This window comes from Ailuropoda melanoleuca, chromosome 13, assembly GCF_002007445.2.
Source record: "Ailuropoda melanoleuca isolate Jingjing chromosome 13, ASM200744v2, whole genome shotgun sequence".
NCBI classification, from domain to species: Eukaryota; Metazoa; Chordata; class Mammalia; order Carnivora; family Ursidae; genus Ailuropoda; species Ailuropoda melanoleuca.
The window spans coordinates 62,472,312-62,499,411 of NC_048230.1; the positions used below are offsets into that span (position 1 = coordinate 62,472,312).

General features: G+C 48.2%; 1 protein-coding gene across 1 annotated transcript in view; it reads left to right on the forward strand.

The window, feature by feature from the left end:
* PTPRT (protein tyrosine phosphatase receptor type T) overlaps nucleotides 1–27,100 on the forward strand; it is an 813,408-nt gene that overhangs the window by 520,437 nt on the left and 265,871 nt on the right. Inside the window, exons 10-11 of the mRNA XM_034641590.1 lie at nucleotides 9,200–9,401; nucleotides 13,372–13,474. Of these exons, the coding sequence (XP_034497481.1) occupies nucleotides 9,200–9,401; nucleotides 13,372–13,474 (305 nt within the window). The remainder of the gene's footprint in view (nucleotides 1–9,199; nucleotides 9,402–13,371; nucleotides 13,475–27,100) is intronic.

Consider the following 27,100-nt stretch of genomic DNA (forward strand, 5'->3'; position numbering starts at 1 on the left):
AAGCCAAGGAGGTGATTTAGGGAAGGGAGGGAGGTGCCCAAGGTAAGTGCTCAATAAACGTTAGTTCTTGTTATTACCACCTACAGGCCAACTTTGCAGCTTGGGTTGCTGGGGGGTAAATATTAATGACCCTGGGCCAACTGGATTCTGAGCTTGCTTCCTCCTCGTGTTTTATCCCAGAGCGACCAGGAAGCCAGCCACAGTCAGTGAACGGGATATTGATTGGAAATCAGTAAAAGCCATGTTGGGCAAACAAGCCAGCTTCCCTCCTGCAACACCTGTTTGATCTGTGGCAGCTGAGGGAATGCACACAAGACTAGGACAAGCACCCTGCAGGGCGATGGCAGCCCTGACCTGCCCGGCCACTGCAGGCCTCTGTCCCTGTGCTGGCAGCTCTGGGGAAGGAGTGCAGCCCAGGCAAGGCAAACCAAAGCCCCAGTCTGGGCCTCTGACCCTAGGAACCAGAGAAGCCTGGCAGGCCTTGGCAAATGTTAGCGGAGCACTTTGGCAGATGAGGTTACAAAATACATCCTAGGCGCTCAGCTCGGTAAGTGGTGGTTCTGGGTTCCAGCGTAGATTCTCCAAAGACTGAGATCCACGGTCTTCCTTTCCCTACTCTTCCCATTCCTGAATATCAGTGGCATCAGAAGGCCGAGGCTAGCGGACTCTCACAGATCTCCCCATCAGTGTCTGGCCTTAGACGTCTCATCCATCTTCAGACCTGGTGCCAGCTGTTGGCTCCTTCTTATTCCCACGTGTCTGGGATCTCATCCTTCCCCAGACAGGACTCAGCAGCTCTTGAATTCCCTCCTTTCTCCATCCCCTCAGCTTCCAGTCTAAACCAGGCCTTCTGTGTCACCTGTCATCGGGATGAGAACCAGACCCTCCAGAAGGGTCCTCCTCCTCCAGTCAGTTCAGTCCTTCTTCCCCTTGCCAGGAAATGCTCCTCTTCAAATTCAGCATGCCGGAGAGTCACCTGAAGAATGTGTGAAAACGGACTTCTGGGCCCCAACTTGGGCATTTTGATCAGTAGGTCTGGGATGGGCTGGTGAATCTGCATCTCTTACAAGCTTCCAGGTGATGCTGACACTATCTTGCCTGTGGACCGCAATTTCAGTAGCACTGTTCTTAAATTCGGGTATGACCCTGTGTCTCTTTTGATAGCCTACCCTCCCCTTCAATACCCTCAAGATAAAATCTAAATGTTTGAGTATTCACCTAAAGCCTCCCAATGACCAACCTCAGAGCAGGGTTGTCATGTTCTGTTGTATAGTTTGTGCACTGCACAAAGACACATGACTAAGAGGATGAAATCCACAAAGCACTGGACTGTATTTGTCGGGAGGACTATGGGCATGAAGAAGGGTCTATCTTGTTCTTGTCACAGAGGCACCCTCAGCTCACTGATGTACCAGGGACTGGGAGGGAGGGTGTCTGCACCTGCCTGGAGAGTTGCCTTATTCTAGTTTCCGCAAAAGCACTACCTAGGCCAGCAGTCATCCTACCCAAGAGCATCTCTGCAGTCTCCACTTCCTCCCTTCTCCCCTGTCTCCCAGCCCTCTCTCGCCCTCCTTCACCTGGTTAACACCTTCACGCTCTCTGGGGAAGACTTCCTGGCCTCAGAAACCTTCTCTATTATATGCTCCCAAGAAGAGCCTCCCTTCCTTCAGAGCAGTAATCCTTCTGTGCCTTTGCCACTCATTCCTGTGGGTGTGCCTGTCTCCCTGACCAGACTGTATGTTTCTGAAGGTTCCCCGGGGCTTAGCACTGGGCCAAGGCAAGGGCTCAGTGAATACTTTCTGTACATTCTATTCCACAGCCACAAAGACCTCCCAGGTGCCAAACCCGGCACACCACTTTTTGTTGTTGTTGTAAACATTTTATTTTAAAGTAATTCTAAATTCACAGAGAAGTTGCAAAAATGGTGCAGAAAGTTCTGTATCCTTCACACAACGTCCCATGTAGCCACGGTGTACTCATCCCAACTGAGAATTCACGTCAGTGCCTTACTACTGACTAGACCTCAGACTTTTTTCTCAGACTGCCTGAGTTTTTCCACAGGTGTCCTTTCTCCCCCCTTCCAGGTTCCCACGTAGCATTTAGATGTCACGTCTCCTCCCCTTCCCCTCTGTGACAGTGTCTCAGTCTTTCCTTGTCTTTATGACCTTGATGTTTTTTAAGAGTGCTGACCAGCCTTTAGTCTGGGTTGGTCTGACGTGTGTTTTTTTTTAAAGATTTTATTTATTTATTTATTTGAGAGAGAGAGATAGCAAGAGAGAGCACAAGCAGAGCAGGGAGGAACAGAGGGAGAGAGAGAAACAGGCTGCCTGGTGAGCGGGGAGCCCAGTGAGGGACTCAATCCCAGGATCCCCAGATCATGACCCAAGCTGGAGGCAGATGCTTAGTCGACTGAGCCACCCATGAGCCCCTGATGGTTTTTTCGTTTGTTTTGTTTTTTGTTTTTTAATTGATGGGCTGAGATTCTGGGGGAAAAGACCACGGAGGGCATGTACCCTTCTCGTCACATCATACGAGCTCTTGAGCTCAATATATGACTGATCATTGGCAGTGTTGACCTCGATCGCTTGGTTAAGGTGGTGTCAGCCAGGTCTCTCCATTTTAAGCTACTATAATCCCCCTTTCATCCTAGGTCTCTCTAATGTGAGTCAGTAAGTCCAGCCCACACTCAAGGAGAGAGGGGTCAGCGTCCCCCTCCCGGGGGGAGGAATGCCAAAAGTCTGTGTTTTGCTGGTGAAACCCCAGCGGTAGCTAGTAACTCTGGGGGAGGGGGGACAGGGCTGTACAGACAGGTCATTCCTCCTCCATGGGGTCCACCAAACTCAGCATTCACCCACAGTCCTGCCTGCAGCCATTACCACTGTGGTGCTCCCAGGTGAGTCCCCTTCCTTCCAGCATGCCCTTTGAGGTCTCCTTTCCTTGGCACCGCCCGCAGCTCTACCACTCTCAGCCCCGGCTGCCCTATCTAATCTCCCAGAGAAATTTAAAACAGTGCCAATGCCAAGGGCTTTGTATCCAGAGCATTTGATTCAGTTAGTTCGGGTAGGGTGCAGGTGTTGATACTTTTTAAAAGGTCTTCAAGGGCATTCTGTGCTCTGGAGTCTGGGCCGAGGACCATGGCCCCAGCCCCGCACTCAGGCAGCTTCTCTGGGAGGCTGTCTGCACTCTCTCTCGCAGAACCGGTCACTCCCAAATCTGTGTTCCTCAAGGACTTGGTTCCTTGCAGTATCCGTCAGTGCCTCTGTTTGTCCCCAAAGTCAGGAACTGGGTTAGAAACACCAGGAGCAGCAGGACGCTTGTCAGTCATAATCATTTTCCTGCTGTTGTTATAGCCCCCCCTCTCTAGGAAAAAGCAGGGCCCTGTGGCCAAGAAGTCACTGGTATGTGCATTCCACCCATCTGTGCGTCCACACTGTGCAGAAGGAATGTGCTCGCATTTGATTTTTTAATTTTCAGGAAACCAAAAAGACAACACTAACACTTCTGACAAGAAGAGATGACCTTGAATCGGTCTCTTGTTGTGTGTTTATCCTGAAGGTCACCAAGATGGCCAAGACTGTGCCTGTAAATACTTTTGCATTGGGTCCAAAAAAGGAGAAAGTATTTCAACCATTTGTTTTGAGTTTAAAGAAAAATAAAATTAATTTAACCTTTTTTTTTTTTTTTAATGAACTGACCATGTTGGTAGCCTTGTTAGAACTCTGCTAGGGTGAGACCTCCAGAGTATGGTCTGGAAGACATGTGGAGAAAGTCAGGAATAGATGGGGTGCCTCACATAAGGTGCTGACTCCCCTCTCCCCCTAGAGGTTTAGGACAAAGACAGCAGGGGTGTAGTGAGAGGGGAGGGCGCTAAGCTCTGCAGGATGATTCTGGAGCATCACGCGGTAGGCAGGCAGGTCTTGACACACTTTATACTAACAGTCCTGCCAACAGAGCTGTTATGGGTTTCCTCCACTTGGGGCCATCTAGTTGGGAGTGAGTTCTTTGAACAGCGCTCTGGTCCTTCCAGGACGTCTCCATGTGTCCTAAGGGACTTCTCCAAGTTCTTGCTGCATCATGGCGCCCACATTCATGCACCAGCTGAGATGAGACCATGGGGAAGTAGACGCAGCAGAGAACGCGTCATGAACTGTGGGTTCCCATCTGTCCTTCTAGCACAGTGCCCACTGGCACACAAAGCTTCCCTCCCACTGGCTCTGATTTGTCACCTCTCTTGGCCTCAGTATCCTCAGCTAAGGAATGGCAATGACCATAAAGGACCCATACCATTTTTTGGAGGATTAAATGAGATGATTTTTATGTGAGCCCCCCTCACAGTGCCTGGCATATACTGAGTGCCCCCAAATTATGTTTTTGTCGTGATCGTATCTTCCAACCCCCTGCTTCTTCATCCTGGCCACTTCCCTCACCCCTACTCTATCTCATGCCCCCTCCCCCATGCAGCATCTCATTCTCAGGACCAGAATCTCGTCAGCTGCTCTGAATTTACCCCGTTACCCAGCCCGGTGCCTGGACCACAGCACAGCACAACCTGAGCATGTTTAAGAAGCAAACAGGTCCTTCCTGGTGGGGCTCTGCGAGGGAAAGCATTTCCTTCTGTTCTTCCTGCCTCTCTTGCCCCATCCTCTGCAGCCCAGGCTAGAAGGGCTGCTTGTTCTTCACAAGGTGACCCGTGATCCATGGCAGCCAGACCCTTGATACAAAGGCAGAAGTTGCTTGTGGACCCCCCTGGAGCCTCACTCCTGCTCTCAGAGGCTGCCTCCCAGGAGTGAAGAGGCAGGGGTCACCCTGCAATATGAATCAGAAACTGAAATTCAAATGATTATTTAACCTCAAAGAACCCTAGGCTCAGAGAAGTGAAGCAAATTGCTCAAACCAGGCAGCTAGTTTGATCATTTATACACGCAAGGGGAAGCAATGGGGAACAAAACCCAGATAAGATGGTTGCCCTTGTGGAGCTTAAAGTCTACTTCAGGGGTCAGCAGACTTTTTCTATAAAGTAGCAGAGAGTAAATGTTTTACACTGTATGGGCTATCGTCTCTCTGCCATGACGACTTAATTCCCCCCTTGTAGTGTGGAAGCAGCCACAGCGATCCATAACTCAATGGCGCGGCTGTGTTCCAGTAAACTTTTATGTACCAACACACGTGATGAAACACATTTGGCTTCCAGGCTTTTCTTTTTCAACCCTTGGGCTAGTGGAAAAGGGACTCATGAAGGAAACAATTGCATGGCTCACTCTAAAGTTAGTTTCCTTTTCAAAGGAAAGAGATGTTCTTCTGGGAACATAAAATAGGAGGACCGGAGAGTCAGAGAAGGCACTCGTGAAAAGTGTCATTTGCGGGGGGGAGGGTGCCTTTTGTTTATTTTATTAATTTCAGTATAGTTAACATACAGTGTTACATGTTCCAGGTGTACAATACAGTGATTCAGTATTTCTATACATTACTCAGTGCTCATCATGGTGAGTGTTCTCTAATCCCCTTCACCTGTTTCACCCATCCTCCCACCCACCTCCCCTCTGGTGACCATCCATTTGTTAAAGTGTCATTTTAGGTGAAATCTAAAGATGAGTCATTAATTAGGTAAAAGGAAGGCATGGGAAGGGAATAAGTGTTCTGAGCTGACAGAATAGTCGGTGCAAAGGACCTGTGGCCAAAAGAACCATAGCTCTTTTTAGACCCTGGAGTAGAGCCTTGGACACAAGAGGGAGGGCATGGGAGCCCAGCTCGTGCAGAGAGAGTGTGTCTTAATCCCAAGAACAATGGGAAACCACTGCCTTTTTTATTCTAAGGGACGATATGACTGGATTCTCCTTATGAAGTGCTCACTCTGGCTTCTAGGTGGGAATCTCACTGACAGTGATCCAGAGAGACCCGGGTTGACAGGCAGCTCAGCACCCTTTCCCCCACTAACTCTTTATTTTATGTTTGCTATTCTGACAAGTCTCGCTCTTCCTCCAGTTCCAAAGATTCACATTGCATTATGCATTTTATGGCCACAGCTCCATCCCATTCCATTTTTCTCACCTCCTGGCTTTCCCTCCCCAGCCCAGTCCCCCACTAACTTCGTAAAACTTGCAAGTTAAATTTTTCAAAGACTGTTTCTGACAAAGCAGTGGGAATTAGATTTGGTGAAGCCCTTCATAAAAAATTGAAGACACGCTATATTAACATACATTGATTTATTCATAGTGTTTCATTACAAGTAAGTGAGGATCCTGTAATACCAGGAAAGGTTAGGAGAGCAGGGGAGCACGGTATATTATATTGACAGCTCGGTGGAAATTGAGTCGCTTTTGGATTGAATTTGGAGCGCAGGAAAGGAATTGGCTAGTAAATAAGGCATGAGTTTTACCTCCCAGTGTCTGTATATCAGCGTGGTTGCCACCAGCCCAGGCAGGGGGACAGGGGCGGAATTTCAAAAGGATGTGTGAGCACCTGGTGGACTGGGGTTGGCTGCCACCCAGCAGAGCTCTGTGGATATCTCTGTTCTTGGGCCACCGGAAAACTGGAATCCAGCTGCACACTGGGGGCTCAGCTTCCCCCATTTGCTCAGCACCCTCTGGTCACACTGGGCTCTCCTCTGTCGTCCCAAGCCTGTTCCCACCCCAGGCCTCCGCCCAGGCAGTTCTGACTGCCAGGAACCTAGAATGCTCTCACCTCTGCCCTGACTCTGTTATCCTCACATGTCAGCTCACTTCTCCCCTGAGAAACCTCCATGAGCACACTGTCTTAGTTTGGGGACCCCGAGACACAGATTCGAATACGAGTAGATTACTGAGAAGTGGAGTGGGGAAGCAAAAGGAAGGTAGCCAGTGATGGCTGTGTTTCCCAGCCAGCTACCTCTGGAGGCAATCAGAATGGAATCCCTCCAGGAAGTCCCCTAGGTTGCTGCGGGGGCGGGGGGGGCGTCACGTGGGAGGAGCCCAGGGAACATGTGCATCAACTACCATCAGTCTGGTCACTGGGTGTGCTGTCTACCCAGAACTTCCTGCGAGTGCCCCCCGCTTCAGAACAGTCCTCACGCACAGAGAGGCAGGTGTTTGCAGTGCTTCCCTCCGAGAAGCATGGAGGAGTCAGAGGTGACCAGAGGGAAAGCTGGGGACAGGCTCACCAAGGACCTGTGGCATGGGTGCCCCTGGCCGGGAGCTCTGCTGGCAAAGTGCCCAAATCCTTCGGCTCCATGTGTTTCTCCTCCAGGGTTTGCTCTGCTCCAAGTAGTCTGGCCTCGCTCCTGGGCCGGTGATGTCAATTACAATACTGCTACCACGGGACAGAGGACAGAGAAGTTACTTCCGTCTCCAAAACGTCTAGTGCTGCCAGAAACAGCAACCTGCTTATTTTGGGTGTAAAGTTGGTGTGTTCCTGTTTCGGACTGGGCTTGATCTTCCCGGCAAGTCTGAGACGTTCTTGACAGAAGACAGGGTGATGTTAGGTGACTGTATCGTTGCCTTACCTCGCTCTGGGATGGAAGACACCGGGGTATGGGGTCAAGCCTACATGCATCTGGGCTGTACCCAGCAGAACACAGCACTGGTCCTGGAATACAGGCCTACGCGGGAAACGTGGGTGAAGGAGCAAATAAGTGGATGAGTGAAGGGATGAATGCGTTCTTTAGGTAATGATGGGTCGTCTCCAAGCCAGGCAGTTCCTTACAGACAAAGGAGCGCAGCGCTCAGATCCTGCAGACCTGGGTTTACTCATGTCGGTGGCAGAACACTGCGTAACCATGAGAATGCGTGATGTCTAGTGACATGTGACAGCCTGCATGAATCTCACCAATGTAATATGGACTGAAAGAAGCCAGACACGCAAGAGTACGCCCTGTATGGTTCCACTTATATAAAGTACAAGACCAGGCAACACTAGTCAGTGCTATTAGAAGTCAGGGTAGAGGTTAACCTTGCTGAGGTGGGGCAGGGAGGGAAGGAAAGGGAGCACGCAGGCTACGTCTTGGTTCCGGTGATATTCTGTCTCTTGACTCTGTGCTGAGTTATCGGCCTTTGTCCATTTAGTAAGAATTCATTGAACTGTATTGTGTTCTGTGCGTATGTTATACTCTAATAAAAAATTTTTAATAGAACAAACTAGATGAAGCAAACAATCCTGTGTTTGTCACTTTAACAACTGTGTGATTTAGGAAGGTGGCTCTCAAAATGTGATCTGTCAGGGCTGGTGCTGGGATGCCACCTGTTTGCTTACTTTCACAGCAGGGTAAGTGCAGAAATGGAGAGTGAGTGCTTAGAAACTCTCATAGTACCTTGACATTGCTGCAACACCCAGGTGTGTGACAAGTGGACGGGTCTCCTTGAAGAGTGGGGACCAGTTTGGCTATGACCAAACTCACGTGGGGAGTCCCATGTGGTGTGGTCTGCAGATTATGATGGGTCAGCAGTGTATTGAGAAACACAAAACTGGGCCTTCACCGTAGAGGGTTTGGAAAGTGCTAATTTCATGCAAGTTACTTCCATTTGAGCTTGTGTCTCCAACACAAAAATGAGAGTAAGTGTCCTGATGCCCCAAGGTTTGGGGAAGAGGAACAAGATAATGCATGAGAAAGCACCAGAGAGTGCCATGTGGAGTAAGGGACATGGGAGGGAGCTGCCTTTTTAATTAGCCTTCCAAACCATTCTTATCAGACGCCATGCATAAACACTGCTCTTGGCGTTGTCCAATATGGCAGCCACATGGCCACACGCAGCTCCTGAGCTTTTGAAATGTGGCTAGTCCAAATGGAGATGTGCCGTAAGAGCAAACTGCATACTAGATTTCTAAGACCTAATATGAGTAGCAGAATATGAAATACCACATTAAATTTTTAGGTTGATTATAGGTTGCAGTGATAATACTTTGCAAATATTGGGTTCAACAAAATATATTATTAAAATCAATTTTCCTTTCTTTTTTACTTTCTTCTCTTTTCATGTGACCACTAGAAGGTTGAAAGCATGTGTATGGCTCACATTCTGTTTCTGTTGGGCAGCAGTGCTCCCTCCCGTGTATCCACAGTGGAGTATTCGAGGCTGGGATAGTGTGTAGGGTGGACAGTCAAAGCAGTACGTGCTGTTCAAGCCCACATGCCTCCTTCTCCTTTCCTCTCCTGATGTTCCCCTGGATGAGCTCCGTCTAGCTTCCTGAGTGAGGTATTTACTTGTTTGTTTGCTGGCTTGTCCTACAGATCAACTACAAGGCTGTTGGCTCACTGGACCCGAGTGCCGACCTGTCCAGCCAGCGGGGGAAAGTCTTCAAGCTCCGGAATGAAACCCACCACCTCTTTGTGGGCCTGTACCCAGGGACCACCTACTCCTTCACCATCAAGGCCAGTACAGCAAAGGGCTTCGGGCCCCCAGTCACCACTAGGATTGCCACCAAAATTTCAGGTATCTCTCTTAATAGAAAGGGGAGAGGGAAGAAAGGTAGTCTGGTTTTTTCCCCCATTCCTAGTTTTCCTGGGAGCAAAAAGGGGCAGAGCCAGCTATCACCTCGTGGTATTGGAGCAATTAGGACGATGCGGTCCCTAATGTGTTAGCATTGTAGTCTTGTGAAGAAACCGAATCCACGAACTTCCTAAAGTGTAAAAAACATACTAATTAGACTAGACCAGTGGGAATGCTAAGTGATTCACCAAATAATTTGCCACACAATTGCATTAAATAGCAAATTTTTTCTCATACAAATTGGTTTGTAAAAATGTGATTTCAGCAATATTCCTTTTGGCAGTACAGGGCACTGCACAGCTTCTCATGAAATGTCTGCAAATGAATGAATGAATGAATGAATGAATGAATGAATATTACAAAGCCATGGAGGTCTGAGATTTCACCTGCTGTCCCTGGGAGGGCCCCCTCCACCACCAGACAACATCAACACAGAATTATCTTAGATCCCATTTTAGAATTTACATTTTTTGAGAATACCTATGCAATTCTGACCTGCATACATTCATATTTTGCATAGATACCCACAGTGGTTTTGCAGCTTAATGTTTTCACTTATCTTTATACCATAAGTGTTTTCCATGTTGGTACATTGCTTTCATGATAATGTTCTGTTAAGTGGATGGACATAATTTAATTAAACATTCCCCTGTGGTTGGATATATTTGCTGCTTCCATGTTTTTATAACATAACGTTTCAATAAACATGTTACAGAATAAGGTTTAATTCCTTGGTTTGGATTATAACTTTAGGATTAAATTCCAGAAATTGAAATACTGAATTAAAAGGGATGTGGGTTTTAATAGCCCTTAATACAAATGGCTAGATTACCTTCCCGCGGGATTAGATTTTCGTACTCCTATCAGTTGGGGCTGAGAGAAGGGAGGGTCTCAAGGGAAAAAAAAAAAAAAAGAGGAAGTAGGTCCATCACTGTTGTAATTTGCATTTCAAATATGTTGAACAAGGTCCCNTAGATTACCTTCCCGCGGGATTAGATTTTCATACTCCTATCAGTTGGGGCTGAGAGAAGGGAGGGTCTCAAGGAAAAAAAAAAAAAAGAGGAAGTAGGTCCATCACTGTTGTAATTTGCATTTCAAATATGTTGAACAAGGTGGCTCTGCCTCCATGTCTTTGTTAAGTACTTAGACTTCCTGCATTTATCTGTTTATTTGGTGTGAACTTTTTGATTCCTGAGGGCTGCTGACCACCTCATGGCCGTCCTTCCCCAGACTCCTGTGCACCTGGGAGAGACCCGTGGGCAGGTGGGAAGGAGAGCAGGCTCTACCGGAAGCCTGGGACGCCATGTGACTCTCACCCAACCCTTTCCCTCATGGCCCCCTACTGGTCATCCTGGGCATCTTTAGGGATGGGCGCAGGGGGAGGTGGTGAGCTGGGTTTGGGACCTGTGCTGAGTGCCCTCCTCTCTCTGCTCTCTGCCCAGCTCCGTCGATGCCTGAATATGACACAGATACCCCACTGAATGAAACGGACACGACCATCACGGTGATGCTGAAGCCTGCTCAGTCACGGGGAGCCCCTGTCAGGTGAGCAGGGTTCTTCCCTTGGACTTTGTCAGCCACTATACTTTGCCCCAGGGCAGGAGCTTTCAGATTGGCTCAGGTCAGAGGNAATTTCATGCAAGTTACTTCCATTTGAGCTTGTGTCTCCAACACAAAAATGAGAGTAAGTGTCCTGATGCCCCAAGGTTTGGGGAAGAGGAACAAGATAATGCATGAGAAAGCACCAGAGAGTGCCATGTGGAGTAAGGGACATGGGAGGGAGCTGCCTTTTTAATTAGCCTTCCAAACCATTCTTATCAGACGCCATGCATAAACACTGCTCTTGGCGTTGTCCAATATGGCAGCCACATGGCCACACGCAGCTCCTGAGCTTTTGAAATGTGGCTAGTCCAAATGGAGATGTGCCGTAAGAGCAAACTGCATACTAGATTTCTAAGACCTAATATGAGTAGCAGAATATGAAATACCGCATTAAATTTTTAGGTTGATTATAGGTTGCAGTGATAATACTTTGCAAATATTGGGTTCAACAAAATATATTATTAAAATCAATTTTCCTTTCTTTTTTACTTTCTTCTCTTTTCATGTGACCACTAGAAGGTTGAAAGCATGTGTATGGCTCACATTCTGTTTCTGTTGGGCAGCAGTGCTCCCTCCCGTGTATCCACAGTGGAGTATTCGAGGCTGGGATAGTGTGTAGGGTGGACAGTCAAAGCAGTACGTGCTGTTCAAGCCCACATGCCTCCTTCTCCTTTTCTCCTGATGTTCCCCTGGATGAGCTCCGTCTAGCTTCCTGAGTGAGGTATTTACTTGTTTGTTTGCTGGCTTGTCCTACAGATCAACTACAAGGCTGTTGGCTCACTGGACCCGAGTGCCGACCTGTCCAGCCAGCGGGGGAAAGTCTTCAAGCTCCGGAATGAAACCCACCACCTCTTTGTGGGCCTGTACCCAGGGACCACCTACTCCTTCACCATCAAGGCCAGTACAGCAAAGGGCTTCGGGCCCCCAGTCACCACTAGGATTGCCACCAAAATTTCAGGTATCTCTCTTAATAGAAAGGGGAGAGGGAAGAAAGGTAGTCTGGTTTTTTCCCCCATTCCTAGTTTTCCTGGGAGCAAAAAGGGGCAGAGCCAGCTATCACCTCGTGGTATTGGAGCAATTAGGACGATGCGGTCCCTAATGTGTTAGCATTGTAGTCTTGTGAAGAAACCGAATCCACGAACTTCCTAAAGTGTAAAAAACATACTAATTAGACTAGACCAGTGGGAATGCTAAGTGATTCACCAAATAATTTGCCACACAATTGCATTAAATAGCAAATTTTTTCTCATACAAATTGGTTTGTAAAAATGTGATTTCAGCAATATTCCTTTTGGCAGTACAGGGCACTGCACAGCTTCTCATGAAATGTCTGCAAATGAATGAATGAATGAATGAATGAATGAATGAATATTACAAAGCCATGGAGGTCTGAGATTTCACCTGCTGTCCCTGGGAGGGCCCCCTCCACCACCAGACAACATCAACACAGAATTATCTTAGATCCCATTTTAGAATTTACATTTTTTGAGAATACCTATGCAATTCTGACCTGCATACATTCATATTTTGCATAGATACCCACAGTGGTTTTGCAGCTTAATGTTTTCACTTATCTTTATACCATAAGTGTTTTCCATGTTGGTACATTGCTTTCATGATAATGTTCTGTTAAGTGGATGGACATAATTTAATTAAACATTCCCCTGTGGTTGGATATATTTGCTGCTTCCATGTTTTTATAACATAACGTTTCAATAAACATGTTACAGAATAAGGTTTAATTCCTTGGTTTGGATTATAACTTTAGGATTAAATTCCAGAAATTGAAATACTGAATTAAAAGGGATGTGGGTTTTAATAGCCCTTAATACAAATGGCAAGATTACCTTCCCGCGGGATTAGATTTTCGTACTCCTATCAGTTGGGGCTGAGAGAAGGGAGGGTCTCAAGGGAAAAAAAAAAAAAAAGAGGAAGTAGGTCCATCACTGTTGTAATTTGCATTTCAAATATGTTGAACAAGGTCCCTCTGCCTCCATGTCTTTGTTAAGTACTTAGACTTCCTGCATTTATCTGTTTATTTGGTGTGAACTTTTTGATTCCTGAGGGCTGCTGACCACCTCATGGCCGTCCTTCCCCAGACTCCTGTGCACCTGGGAGAGACCCGTGGGCAGGTGGGAAGGAGAGCAGGCTCTACCGGAAGCCTGGGACGCCATGTGACTCTCACCCAACCCTTTCCCTCATGGCCCCCTACTGGTCATCCTGGGCATCTTTAGGGATGGGCGCAGGGGGAGGTGGTGAGCTGGGTTTGGGACCTGTGCTGAGTGCCCTCCTCTCTCTGCTCTCTGCCCAGCTCCGTCGATGCCTGAATATGACGCAGATACCCCACTGAATGAAACGGACACGACCATCACGGTGATGCTGAAGCCTGCTCAGTCACGGGGAGCCCCTGTCAGGTGAGCAGGGTTCTTCCCTTGGACTTTGTCAGCCACTATACTTTGCCCCAGGGCAGGAGCTTTCAGATTGGCTCAGGTCAGAGGTACCTGGGGGGTTCAGTCCTTGAAGCATCTGACTTCTGATCTCAGCTCAGGTCTTGATCTCAAGAGTCATGAGCTCAAGCCCCTTGTTGGGCTCCATGTTGGGCATGGAACCTACTCTTAAAAAAAAAATGACTCAGCTCAGTTCACCGAGCATGCATTGAGCATCTTATATGCCAGGAATGGGTGGGGCACAAGGGATTAAAACGGTTCATTTATTCATTCCTTCAGCAAACATTTATTGGGCACTCACTCAGGACCAGGCACTATTTAACTGCTTGGGAGACAGTAGTGAACTAGCCACGAAGAAGTCCTTTTCTAAAGAAAGTCACACCTGAGTTGGGAAGCAAGAAACATGAGAACATAATTATGAAACAGTGTGTGCTTATGGAGATCTACCTAGGTCGTTATGAGAGTTCAGGGAAGGCATTCCCAGCTGACATTCTCAAGTGACACCGAGCTGTATTTTAAATGTTATGTAAGATTTTTCCAAAGTAGAAGAGGGTCCAGCATGAGCAAGGCATGAAGGAGAGAAGCAGCCTGATATCATGGGGAGCAACCAGGAGTACTTAACCCAAGGCTCTGGATTTTGCTCTAGCATAAAGGTCGAGGCAGGCGCAGTCAGGTGAGAATGGAGACCATGTGTGAGAAGCTCCAGCTTCTTTGAGGGGTCTTGGGGAGCCACTGGATAGCTCCATGCAATGTCACTTTTATGATACTGGAGGCTGGGAGACCAGCCAGGGCGGCGGCTATGGAGATGGTCTAGTTCTCTGTTTTCCAACCTGGATCCAGCTCTACCCAGAAAGTGTAGGCGGCAGAGGAAATAGAATCAACAGCCTGCAATTTGGAAGTTGCCATGTATTCTACAGATTTCAAGCAGTGTTCGACTCTAAGTCAGGCCTCGCAGCAGGCGTGTGTAGTGCCTGTGGAGCGCCTGACTGTAGACCTTTTGCCTTATATTCTCCACGTGGGTTGTTCCGGGACCATCCTACCTGTGATGAGCCAGAGCAGACGGTGGCTCTTCCGTCAGGTGAATCATTACCTGACTTACTGCTTTTCTTCCTGCTACCCTCATGCAACGTGGTCCTTCACTTCTGGACATGGATTTTACTCTCTGGCTACATTCTATAAGTGATTGTCCTCATTTTTATGTGAAGGTACCAAGGCTTGGAAATGCCCAGGAGCACACAGAAGTCGGTAGGAAAGCTGCACTCGAATGCAGGTCCTCCAGGTGCCAAATCATGTGTTCCCCTTGGGCCACCAATGCCTCTCTCCCTTTCCCAGCTCTTAACCTCTCCTACAGCAGCACTGGCCACTATTTCAAAATCTTAGAGAGCCTCTCAGGTGATAAGAGTATGGTCCAGGGAAAAAAGAACAGCTGGCCCAACATTGCACAGCAAGTTAGCAGCTGACGGGGGTGCACAGGCCAGATCTCACTGAAAGCCTATGACCTTTATATTGGAGCCCCAGGTGTCCCCTTGCATTACTGCAAGCCAACAGATCAGCAAGGGGACCTCATCAGCTGGCACGCCACTGCGCTGCTCCCAGCAGGTGCGGATTCTCTCTAGCTTGCAGCCGACTGCTGCAAGGGTGATGGGGTGATGGGGAAGATGTGACTTTGGTGACAGCCAACCTGGATTAGGACCCTGCACCAACACTGCTGTGTGGCTTTGGGCAAGACACTTAATCTCCCAGACCCTCAGTTTTCTTTATCAGGAAAGCATGGATGGTAGCTGTTTCGCAGGGGCTGAGTAAAATATGGAAGTGCCCAAAGCAAGGCAGACCTTCGAGAGTTAGCTCCTTCCTTAGCTTTGCTTCTTCTCTGTGGCACTTAGGAAGCTGTATTCAGAACGGTTTTTTGAAAATCTACCCTCACTATAGGGTCACAGTGTTGCCCACTTCCTTCCTGTTCAAATTTCCAGAGCTTTCCGAGATCCTAAGTCCATGGTGGGGAAGAAAGGGCTTTGTGGGTTTTTTTGTTTGTTTGTTTTTGTTGTTTGTTTTTTACCTAGGAGACCCTAACTTCATTCCAGCACAAAGTTGCAGAAAAACCTCTTTTAAGAAAAAAGTTATACTGAGAAATAGTCAAGCTTGGTCTTGCCCAGTGGCAGGATAAAGTTAATTTTTCTACAGAGGATCCAGGGTCCCATCCTCAAGATGAATCAGATTATATATCTGTGAGCCTCTGAAAACTCATCAAGCCCAGTTGAACACAGCTAGGAGTAATTATCACCGTGTTTTATTGGGCAACTGTTATGTTCCAAGAATTTAACCTTGACTGACCTATTCATATTATTATATCCCAGTTAGAAATGAGGAAACTAAAAGCTCATGGTCACAGAGCCAGTAAGTGATGAGATGGGACTTACATCCAGGCCTTCCCAACTCCAGAGACCAGCAAAGGGGTCCTCTGAGCAGCCCAAACCAATGTTCCTGGGGAACCTTTCCCAGTGCTGTCCAAAGAGGGGCCCCTTACACTTTCCCTCTGAGCCTGCGTGCCCTCAGTTTGCACATCTGTTTAATAAGCTCATTGCATCCTAAGACTGCAGGAAATTAGGAGGTGAGAAAGGAAATGCCCCAGTAGCAGTGAGAAATGACAGTGAGCAGGGAGCAAAAAAACAGGGCGAGTCTACGAAACAATCGCAGAGGACTCAGCAAACAGGGAGGTGTACGTGCTGGGGCCCCTGCAGCCCCTCACAGCCATGGGTGTTCGTTAGCTGTTCTGGTTCAACTAAAAATGTAGCAGTACGTTCTGTATCTTCAAGTGAAAAGAGCCTGCTAGTTTCCACATAACGAGTAAGCCCTGGCTGCGTGCCTGTCGCCATACATCAACTATCTGTATCCTCACAACAGTGCAATAATAGTCTCCCCATTTTGCAGATACAGAACCTGAGATAAATAGAAGCCAAGTAAGTTGACCCCAGCCATGAGACGAGCAGTGGTACAGGCAGAATTTAAACTCAGTTCAGCTGACCCTAAGTCAGTGCTCATTTCACTACCTCCCAAGGAGAAAGTTGTGCATGACATATTTTGGTGACATTTTCATTGGAAAAAAAAATTAAATGTCACTGCTCAAAGGGGCAATGCTTGGTGTCTGGAAACGTCTGGCTGCTTTTTCTTCCCAAGGCTCTGGATCACTGAGGGTGGGTATTCGCTCAGTTTCGGGAATTATTTTCTGACAGTTGCTTGGGCATTTGCCAAGACGGGAAGGAGACTAACAAGTGCCGCCCCCCCCCCCCGTGACTTCCAGGTCAACGGCAATGACAGCAGCGGCAATATCACAGAAGATTTCAGTTACCTTAACCCTCTTTCACCTTGACTCTAGGCACGAGGATGCCCATGTGGGAGACAGTGGACCATTAGGTCATTCAACATACATTTATTGGGCCCTTGTTATGTCCCAGGAACTGAGCCAAGCAATGCGGATAGAGCAGGACACAAGGTAGATACACACTTGTGCTCTTGAGGCTAAGCATCCAGCCAGTGTGTATGTGAACAGGGAGGGAGGCAGGATATGGAACAGGTAAGCAGACACAGTACTGAAACTGGCACAAAAAGATACTGTGAAGCCTGTGGGGACAGAGTATTGATGGAGAGAACTGGACTGGCCAGAGGGATGGGCACAACCCTGAGAAGCAGGCCAGTGAGGAGTCCCACAGGTCGGGGAAGCACGGGCATCAAGAAGACAGTGAAGGCTCTCTAACCGTAGCACACAGTGAGGCCACTGGATGGGTTGGGTCATGGATGCTTGGAATCATATTTTCGGGTTGATAGCTCCTTAAATTCCATTGTATCATGTGATCATCGCTTACCCAGTGAGTCAGCTGAGGAGGAGGGGAGAGTACCATCTCTTTATCAGAGAAGGGAGCAGAAATCCAAGATGCTAAGTGGTAGCCCAAGGTCATGGAGCTCATTCTCCATGGACCCAGTGCGTGGACCCCGCTTCCTGCTTCTGAGTCCATTGCTCCCCTAGGAGGTTCTGTGTTCTCTGTGCCCAGATGTCAGGTGAGGACTCGGTAAGCTTTTGGTGGAGCCGTTGTGGACTGAGCTTCCATTGACTAGGGAATTCAGGGCAGCCAAGGTGACTTTACAGGGGTCCTGCAGCCCAGGACGGTCCAGGCCCAGCCCATACCTTGTGATCCCCAGCACGTCCCTGAGTGGTGCAGGCTGTTCTGCCGCAGCCTCACTCCTGAGCCTCGGCTGCAGGCCCCGCCTGTGCAGCTATCTTCTGCCTTCTGCCAGCAGTGTTCCGGCCCTGGCTCAGCCAGACCCCAGACCCTGCTCTGCTACTTGCTGCCCCTGGGAAGCCCCAGGGGTCCGGCTCTGTCTGGTAGAACTGAGCTTGCAGGGAGGTGAGGAGGAGAGGGGCGGACTGTCTTGCGGGGCTCCCACACCCCCATCCCTCCATCCAAATCACCCCAGAAGCTTGGCCTATTTTTCTAATACTCCGCAATGGAGATTTATTGCTTTTGCATTGCTTTCCCCAGGCCTTCAAAGATTTATTGGTTTTTAAGTGACAGAATCCCAGAATTGCTTAAAAGATCAATCAAATAGTGACTAGAATCTAATATTCAGCTCCAACTCGAACCCGCCAAACCTTCTTCCCCCACGCCCCACCTGTCACACTGATGTATCTGTGGTAACCTTCATAAGAAAGTAACTTGGCCGTGAATTTATCACCCATAATGCAGTCCCTGAGGCAGAGCCCCAGATTCTGTAGCAGACCTTCCCCCCCAGATCCCCAGCTGGCTTCTTTGGAGATGTCCTTCCCTCCCCCTGCTCTCCTTTTCCTCCCGTCAGTCATGGGGACCTGTCCACCCCACTCCAGCATCAGCTGTGGGATTAGCTCTTTTTCTGCCCTGCTGCACCCACTCCCCTGACCTGCCACAGTGGTCTTGCTGGTTTGCCTGCCATCAGTTTCTCTTCCTTCAGTCCATCCCCCACTGAACTGCTGGAGTGGTCCCTAAAATTCTTAAATGGGTCACTGGCTTTCCACCACATGAGGTTCAAGCTTCTTAGCGTGGAATTGAAGGCCCATCAGAATCTGGCTATGACCTCCGTTTCTGGTTTTATTTCCTTTCACTCTGCCCCCTTTACCAGTGTTTACCCAACAGGGCCCAGGGAGCTTCCTTCATCGTTTGTTCTTTAATTGTGTTATGCACCTGCCAGTAGTTTTTCCTTGGTTCTCTGTCTTGCCTGCCCCTCACTAGACTGTGAGCTCCGGCAAACCTGAGGCTTGACACTGATGGATCCCCTTTCCCTGCGACAGTGTCTGGTACTTAGTAGGTCCTCGGAAACATAAGTGACTAAGGCAGCACGTCTGTTTTGCACCCCGGGTAGATGTCAGGTCCTGGGACTGGAGGTGCAGTACACAGGCCCTGCCTTCAGTGGCCTCTGAATCCATAAGCGCGCTGCGCAATAGATGGCGGTGGAAATGTCAGCAGCGGTGGAAATGTCCCGTGTCTGTGCCGTCCGGTCATCACCTCCAACCACTCGTGGCAGTTGAGCACTTGAGATATGACCAGTGTGACTGAGGGACTGGATTTTTAATTTTTAAAAGTACTTTAAAGCGTCTTTCAAGTTCATTCATAGCCACGGTGTGTTCATGTGGTGGTGGGACCCACAGCGCCCTGGGCCAGAGAGGAGGGAGGAGGCAAAGGAACAGGCAGGGACCAGGTAAAGAATCTTCACTCTGGGTTTGGACTTTGTCCTGACAGGTGCGGGGGAACACTTTGTTCTCTTCTAAGCAGTCGAGCCCTTGCCTTGCCATTCTCTGTGCCGAGCTCATCATTCTCTACCCGTCCCGTGTCCAGTCCCCACCCTGCAGCAGGGTGTATCGGCTCCCCTCTGCGTGGCCACTCTGCGCTGGCCACTCCCTGGTCAGGGACTCGTAGTGTCTGTCTTTGCCAGCCCCTGACCTCTTAGGCTCCTCCTGCCGTAGCTCACTTCCCAGTTGGGATACATTGGAACAGCAGAGGCTTCTGGAATCAGATCCAGCCTTACAGAGTTGACTCACTGAGCGGCCTTGGGCCAATTACTTCATTTCTCTAACCTTAATGCTGCTTGTTGGGAACATGGGAATACCCATGTCACAGATTGTTTAAAGGTCCAATAAGGTAAAGCGTGTAAAGCGCAACCGGTCCCTGTTCAACTTGCTCCTGAAGGTGGCCCAGCTGTTGATGGAGAGTGGCTCCCTGCCCTAGTAGCCTCGGGCAAGGTGCTTCTCTAGGCCTGCTCTAAGCAGATTCCTGTTCGCTGTTTGCTGCTCAGACACCATGAAGATGTGCCTGCAGGGCGCTGGCGAGGGTGTGACACATCAGGGAATGTGCAGTGATCTCCGGGAGTGTCCCAAAATCCTCAAAACAACATTCCTTCCAAACACATTCTCAGATTTCGGCACGTTTCAGAAACACAAAATCAAGCAGACGGGGCTGGGGCATCTCCACTGCCGAAACGCCAGCAAATCAAGGGCTAAGAGCAGCGCCCTCGACTTGGAGGAGAGGCCATCATACGTTGTGAAATCAAAGGAAAGCAGATCCAAAGCATCCTCAGGAAGGGGCCTGGGGCCCCACATGACCTTCCTTCAGCGAGACCTTATAAATACGGGGGACCAGACTGGAGACCTGAAATCAAAACCAAGCGGGAGAGGCGAGACCAGGTCCCAGGAGAGGAGTTAGGTTTTTCCCTTCACAATTCATTAAGTCAGTAAATACCTCATTTGAATTTGAGCCAACAGCCATGTGCCAGACATTGGGCTGTGCACCGGAGATCCAGAAATGAGCAAGCAGGCCCACATGCAGACATCCTAATGGCAGAGAGAGCTCTGTGCAAATGCTGCCACAGACGCTAACTGACGGCACAGACTGTTGGCAGTTGCAGCCAATTCTCACTGGGCTGGAGCCACCTCACCTCTGATTTCAGCTGCAGCTGAGCTGGCCAGTTCCATGCAGAGGGACAGGACCCCCAGCACTAGCCACCCTCTCTTCTTCTTGGCTTCAGGGCTTGTTCCAAAGCCCTATGGACCTCTATTAGTGTGAGCAGGCCAATACAGCTCAGAAACACACAGGATTGAATGTCAACAGCAGATAGAAGTCCAGGCATGCCCGGCCTCCTGTCCTCTGGATGGGCCGGTTCAACGTGCATGTCATGTGGGTCCTCACACATCTCCGTTAGGATTGAGCCCAGGTTGCCCGCAAGGGGAGCCAGCTCAACAATGCACACCTTACTGGTTTTTCTTCCTTCTGTGTCTCACTGTTTCACCTAAGAGGGGATCACACCAGGCTGGAGAGTCAGGAGATGAGATTAGAAAAGCTAAAAGGAGGCCAGGAGGACAGCAGTGGGCAGAAATGTGAGGGTGAGTGGCACCTGATGAGGCTGGATGGGAAAGGGCTGGAAGACGTTGCTCTCCAGATGAGAAGGGATGGCCATCCAAGGCTGAGCAGTTGTGGCAATGGAGAGAGGGCCTTGAGCAGGGAGAATGGGCATCAGCTTTGGTGATGACTTCTCTATGGGGTGGGCAGGTGGGTGGGAAGGAAAAGACACCGTCCTGGGTGACTCCCAGGCTCTGACTGATTAGTGGGATGGAGGATGGTGTCATTTTCTGAGCCAAGAAACACCAAGGGCAGGAAGAGTCTGAGAGGACACATTATCCAGGAGAGACCCGTGGTAGTGAACGTGGACTGGGTACCTAATGGATTAGGAACCAGCTGGGCAGGAACAGGGCTGGTGTGGTCCAGGTGAGTGCTGGGGACCTCCAAGGGACCTCCTCCAAAGTCAGCTAGGACTTGTGACCTGCTTCCATGGGATGCTTCAGGCCAACTACACGGTGGGGCAGCTCCAGCATGGAGGTCCAGGAGTATGACAGTGTGAGTACTCAGAGACAGAGGAATTTGGTGAGTGGCCTCTAATATCCCCTGCAAGTTCTCTTTACTCCCTGATGAGAAACCCCTGAGCCCTTTGCATTTGACAGGGGCAGGTAGTTAAGACTATGACTTTGAAATGCACAGTGACGAGCTGCAGTACAAATTGGAGATCCAGTCAACTCCAAAAGAAAGAAGACACTACGTTGGAGGGAAGAGGAAAAATTGCCAGATTTTTTCCAGGATTCCTTTAATAACCGTGGAGCCCAGATGGGGAGCACATAAAACAATCACAGAAGGCTTCTGCTGGTCCCTTGGAGCTGCAGTGAGCAAAACTGGCATCATTACCATCTGATTCTCAGATATGAGTACATGATGGTGTCCGATTAGGAAGGAGAAATCAACATTTTCGAGGATTTATTAGCATGGGGCAGCCTGAGGGGTTCCTGAGTCCCCGTCCACACTGGGAGAGATGGGAAATGGTAATTATACTTGGATACTCTTTCTCAAAACATCATTTATTTCACTTAGTTTCCCAGCTCTCCAGGCCTCCTTTGCTGGGGCCTGAAGACAAGGAGTGCTACGTGTCCCACTTTGGTGGAGGGATGGGCATAGACTGCAAGAAGATTTAGCTCTGAAAGTAATACTGTTTGTCGCCAAGTCTATCCGCATGCCAGGATTTCATCACACCAGACTGGGGAAGAGGAGGAGCCAGATACAAAAAGAGACAACCAGAAATAAGACATAGTGGGATAAATACTACCACAGGGCTGTTCCCGATGGGGCTGTCCCATACTCTAAATATGGCGACTAAGGGCACACATAACTATGTTTAAAGGGACATGTCACCACCATTGAAACTAACCAAAGAGACAGGGTCAGGCTGGTGAGTGTGGCACAAAGCCACAATCCTAAAGACCATGCAGGAAAACAAAAGGGAGGAAGGGTGGACCCCAGATAATGTAGGTGGGTTCACATGCACTTCAGCTCACCCTAATTATATTGTAGGTTTCCTTTTATCAGCCCCCAAACAACCCAGCTTACCAAGAATTGATTCCGGTATTGATGGATTCTGGATTTTATTCCTTAGGCTCAAACCAAGGAGGAAAAGCAGGTGTTTCAGAAAGAATATTTTAAATGGAGCGGGAGGAGCAGTTGCTGGAACATGAAGAACGAAAGAGTGTTCTATTTTGGACCGTCTGCCATCTGGAGAGATGGAAACAGACTGTCATTGGCATGAGGGAGAAGAGAGTGTGGTTGTCATGTTCACCTCCTACCATTGGGGCTATTTAAATTCCAGAAGGCTGGAGGGCTAGAGAAGCATGAGAGCAGGGGTTTTAGATTGGAGAACCATTAGCATTCAAGTGGTATTTGAAGCATGGGAGGAGCTGATGACCTTATCCAGGCAGAGTATCCATGAGAAGAGCTGAAGAACAGGACCGCTCTGTGAAGCTCCATCAAGGAACCATGCAGGAGATGGAGAAGGGCTGGCCAGAGGTAGAAGAAACACCAGGGCAGAGTTAAAACATGGAAGCCAGAGAAAGAATGGTTTTTTAAATAGGAGATGGGTGAAGTTTTATAGTTCCGTTTTCTCTAAGAGCTCCCAGCAGCTCTTACCATAGAAGAGAAGAAAGACACCTACCTTGATCCAGGTCCATGGGAAAAGGAAGATGATAATGTCAACAGAAGTGCTTTAAAATGGGCCATATGATCCCGACTTGATCTTAAGAGTCCATGGAGGTAGATGTGCAGATAACAGATTTTGGGGGCCAAGTGGCCCCAGTGCTGTTGAGGAATCTGTGCAGAAGGTACAAGGCCAGGAGAGGCTGGACAGACGGGAAGTGGCATTCAGAGAGTAAAATGATCAAAGATGAGGTTTTCGTAATGGAGCCCTGCAATGGGTTAATACGGCTCCGGGTGTCTCTGTGTTGGCCGTGATAGTAGGAGCATGGTAGTGGATTCAAGGTGAAGGTCACTGAAGCCAAATACTTCAAGGACCAAAGAGGCTAGACTAAGGATGGGCAGGCTGTCTGAGTAGATGTAATTTTTGTAACTCAAATCCTCCCAATGCTGGGGAAGTGGTGAAACCCTTTGCAGGGGCAACAGTGATTCTGCAAGGTGCCTTCTCCCAGGTCTCATTTTTGCTCCAACTTTTTTCCTGCTGACTTCTATTTCTCACAGTGTTCTGGGCCCTGTGACAGTTTGCATCACTGCTTTGTGTCAGATCTTGCACAGCTGATAAAGCATGGTTCTCAGTCTCTCTGTCTGCAGCTGCCCAAAGGTCAGACTTTCAAGTCAGTCTCCATCAAGTGCATCTCTATAGCCTGATCTATTGATGTTCTTCTGAGCTAGTGCATGGATCTGTGCCATGTTAGAATCCAAGGAGGCTTGCTCTCATCCAAAAAGCATTCTGCACAAGGCTCGCTCCAGCTGCCTGCGGCTGCTCAGAGAGTTGCCTCCTCTCAGTGGCAGTGAGAGAGGTGATCTTGAAAGTCCTGGCTTTTTGGTAGGACAAGAACAACTTAAAGGTTAGAATCTTAGCTATGAGGCAGAAGGAATTTGTACTTACCCCCTTTCACAATGCAGTCCATCCTTTTCTTGCCTGGCTACAACTGTTTACGGTTTGCTGTTTCACTGGTGCATTTCCACTTGAGCGTAGGCTCACTAAGCAATTTCTAAAGATTATAAATGTATAAAATAAGTATTCATAGTCAGGGCAGGGGTAGCAGCTCCAGTAACACAAGAAGGATTCAGGGGTAAGACTTAAGACCTATACTGTCTAATACAGAAGCCACAGCTACATGGGGGCTATTTAAATGTAAATTAATTAGAATGAAATGAAATTAAAACTTCCATTCATTGATGAAACCATCCACATTTCAAGTACAGTAGCCACGTGTGGCTATTGGCTACCATATTGAACAGCATTCCCATCAACATAGAAAATTCTATTTCACTGAATTGCTCTAGACTCTCAGAGGGCTGCTAAAAAGAGGTCAAGGCCCACATATGGTTTCAAAAGGACTATTCATGTAAGCATTTCACAGGGACTATTAATGGGGGCTTAGACTCAGGCCTAAAATGTCTCAAAAGCTCAAGTGGGACCTATGACTGGGCATACTTGCTGCTCAGACCCTGACCTCCTGAACAAGGCTTCCCAGACTCCACTCATCCCCCTCACTAGGGTAGCATCTGGGAAATCATTTCACCCCAGGGTTATCAAATCCCAGTGGCTATTAGAATCACCTAAAGAGCTAGGAAATATGTAGGTTTTCCCCATCCCTGGGGCTAATAGGACCGGACCTGAGCATCTGTATTTGCAGAAGCTCCCAGGGGGTGATCATGCCAGTCTCGAACCTCAGCTTCACCGCTGGGTTAGTTTACAAGGTGGGCTCCTGTGTGGAGAAAGGAGCCGATACAGGGAACCACGTATTCTCTTCTCTGGTGCTGATACTTGCTTGTTCTCATGACGTGGGGAAGTAGTTGTTTTGCATTTTAGTATGGAGTTACCCCTGTTGGCTTTATAGCTTTTAGAACTTGTGTCTCTTTTGGTGTGTGTTTCAGCATGAAGATAATCCATTTTAGCTCATAAGAGCCGAACTAGGATCTCTGCCAGCTTACTTCACTAAGTAAGGCCCATATGGGGGCCAGAAACACACCCCTGTTTTCCTACGACAATGACACTGACTGGCGTGTGAAATAATTCATGGTGTGTTGTTACCTGCTGATAGCACAGCTGAATACAGCACTTCCACGCAGTTACGGGGCTTAGGTAGGAGATGGATGTTTGGTGAGAAGGAGTGTCAGGATCTGAACAAATCTGTATTCTTTTGTGGAAGGCTAGAGCAGCCTGGGAGAAACAAATCCATTTTCAACTTCCACTCTGTAAAAAGTTCCATATTTTCTTAGATCAGACAAAATATATCGAGCGCCAAAATGCTGTAGCAGTACGGGTGCGTCACTCAGCTGGGTTGGAATCTGTATGCATTGTCCCCCTGGGCCAGTTTTGATTATGTTCTTTTTCCTTTTATTGCAGTCAGCAAATCTGAATTTGCTATTGTGGGGAGAGCAGGAAGAGGAGGGGGAAAAATGAAGGTTTTTAACCTTCAGAAAGTTCAGAGGTTCAGTCTGAATAAGCACAAAAACTTTCCGTGTGCGTCTGAATTCCTTGAATTTGCAGAACTGCTCAGAATCCCAAGAGAACTACCTTGCACACGGAATCCGGGCCCTGCTTTGTAGCTAAAAGGCAGAGCAGAAATTATGAGAGAGGAGCGGAATTAGAGAAGAGGGAAGAGGAATCAATATACAAAAAGGAGTTTGGTCCCACTCCAGGCTAAGTTTTAGCCTATTGTTCAGTTTCTTCCATTCCAAGCCATCTGCTTCCCACGGCTCTCAGATAACGTCTCCCCTGCCAGGACACCCTGTTCCTGCTTAATTGAAATGAGTTTCCAAGAATAGTTGTCCAAAGCAGTTTCCAATGGCGGGAATGTTTTGAAAGTCACAATAGGAGTTGAAGCTCAGGGATGCAGATGTCTACACACGAGCCAGATGTTCAAAGGCATCACATGGTCTACGACCGCCTTCACATTTCCAAACCAGGAGTTCTCTCATTGGCCTCTGCAACTCAGAAATGGCTCCTTTGAAACTGGCATCGTCTCTCCATTAGGGACCTGTAATACTGCAAGTGTGAAGGGAAACAATCCCTTCTATTCAGGTTGAAAGCAATGTGTTTCCCAGGCTTAATTATACCACAGGTATATAAATTACAGAAACACGTTAATGCTCCCATGATTAAAATTATAGAGTGCCTAATTGAAAAAGCATAAACTGAATTGAAGAATTCCTAATTATAGTTTGCTTTGAGGTGTTAATTTCCTCCATAACGAATGCATAATTTCTTGGAACCTAAAAAGGTGGCCTCTTGCATCAACACGTAGGATGCAGGCAGATGGGAACGGGTTGTCATCTTTCAGTGCAGGAAGTTGACAGGGGAGGTTTGATTTGGTGGGAGAACCTTGGAAGGGAGCTTGGGAAGGAGGCGGAACTGGTAAAGATGCCAAGTCAAGGTTCTGCCTGGTGGGCATCAGGACAAAGGACAGATGAGGAGCCCTTAGAAGACATTCTCCACCTGCCTTTCTCTTCTCCCTCCAAAGTCTCAACCTTTATCCTGGTTGGTTTTGGTAATTTTTGTGCCTATATCCTAGACCAGCAGTATGATCTGGGAATCTGTTAGAAATGCAGATGTTTGGGCCCTACCCCCTGACCTACTGAATCAGGAACTCTGGGGGTAGAGCCTAGCCATCTGGGTTTTATCAAGGCCTCCAAGGGATCCTGATGCATGCTAAACTTTGAGAAGCACAGTTCTAAGGAGTGAGTCACAAACTGCCAAATTCACATCTAGTGGAGCTTTGTTGAACTCCTACTCTGGATCAGAACCCATCATTAGCGACTTCCCAAGCATCATTGCATTTTATACTCCTAATATCACACTGAAGCAGGAAAAATGTATCCCATTTCTCAGGTGAGAAAACGAAAATCCATAGAAGCTGGCTTGTCCAGCTCATGGCACCTTTGAGAGCTGTCAACCTTGTCTGTAGGTTCAGATGGAGACTCGGATGCACTATGTTGTCCATTTTTTTTTTCATTGTTGTCACCTCATTTCATCAATACTTTGCTGATAAATGGG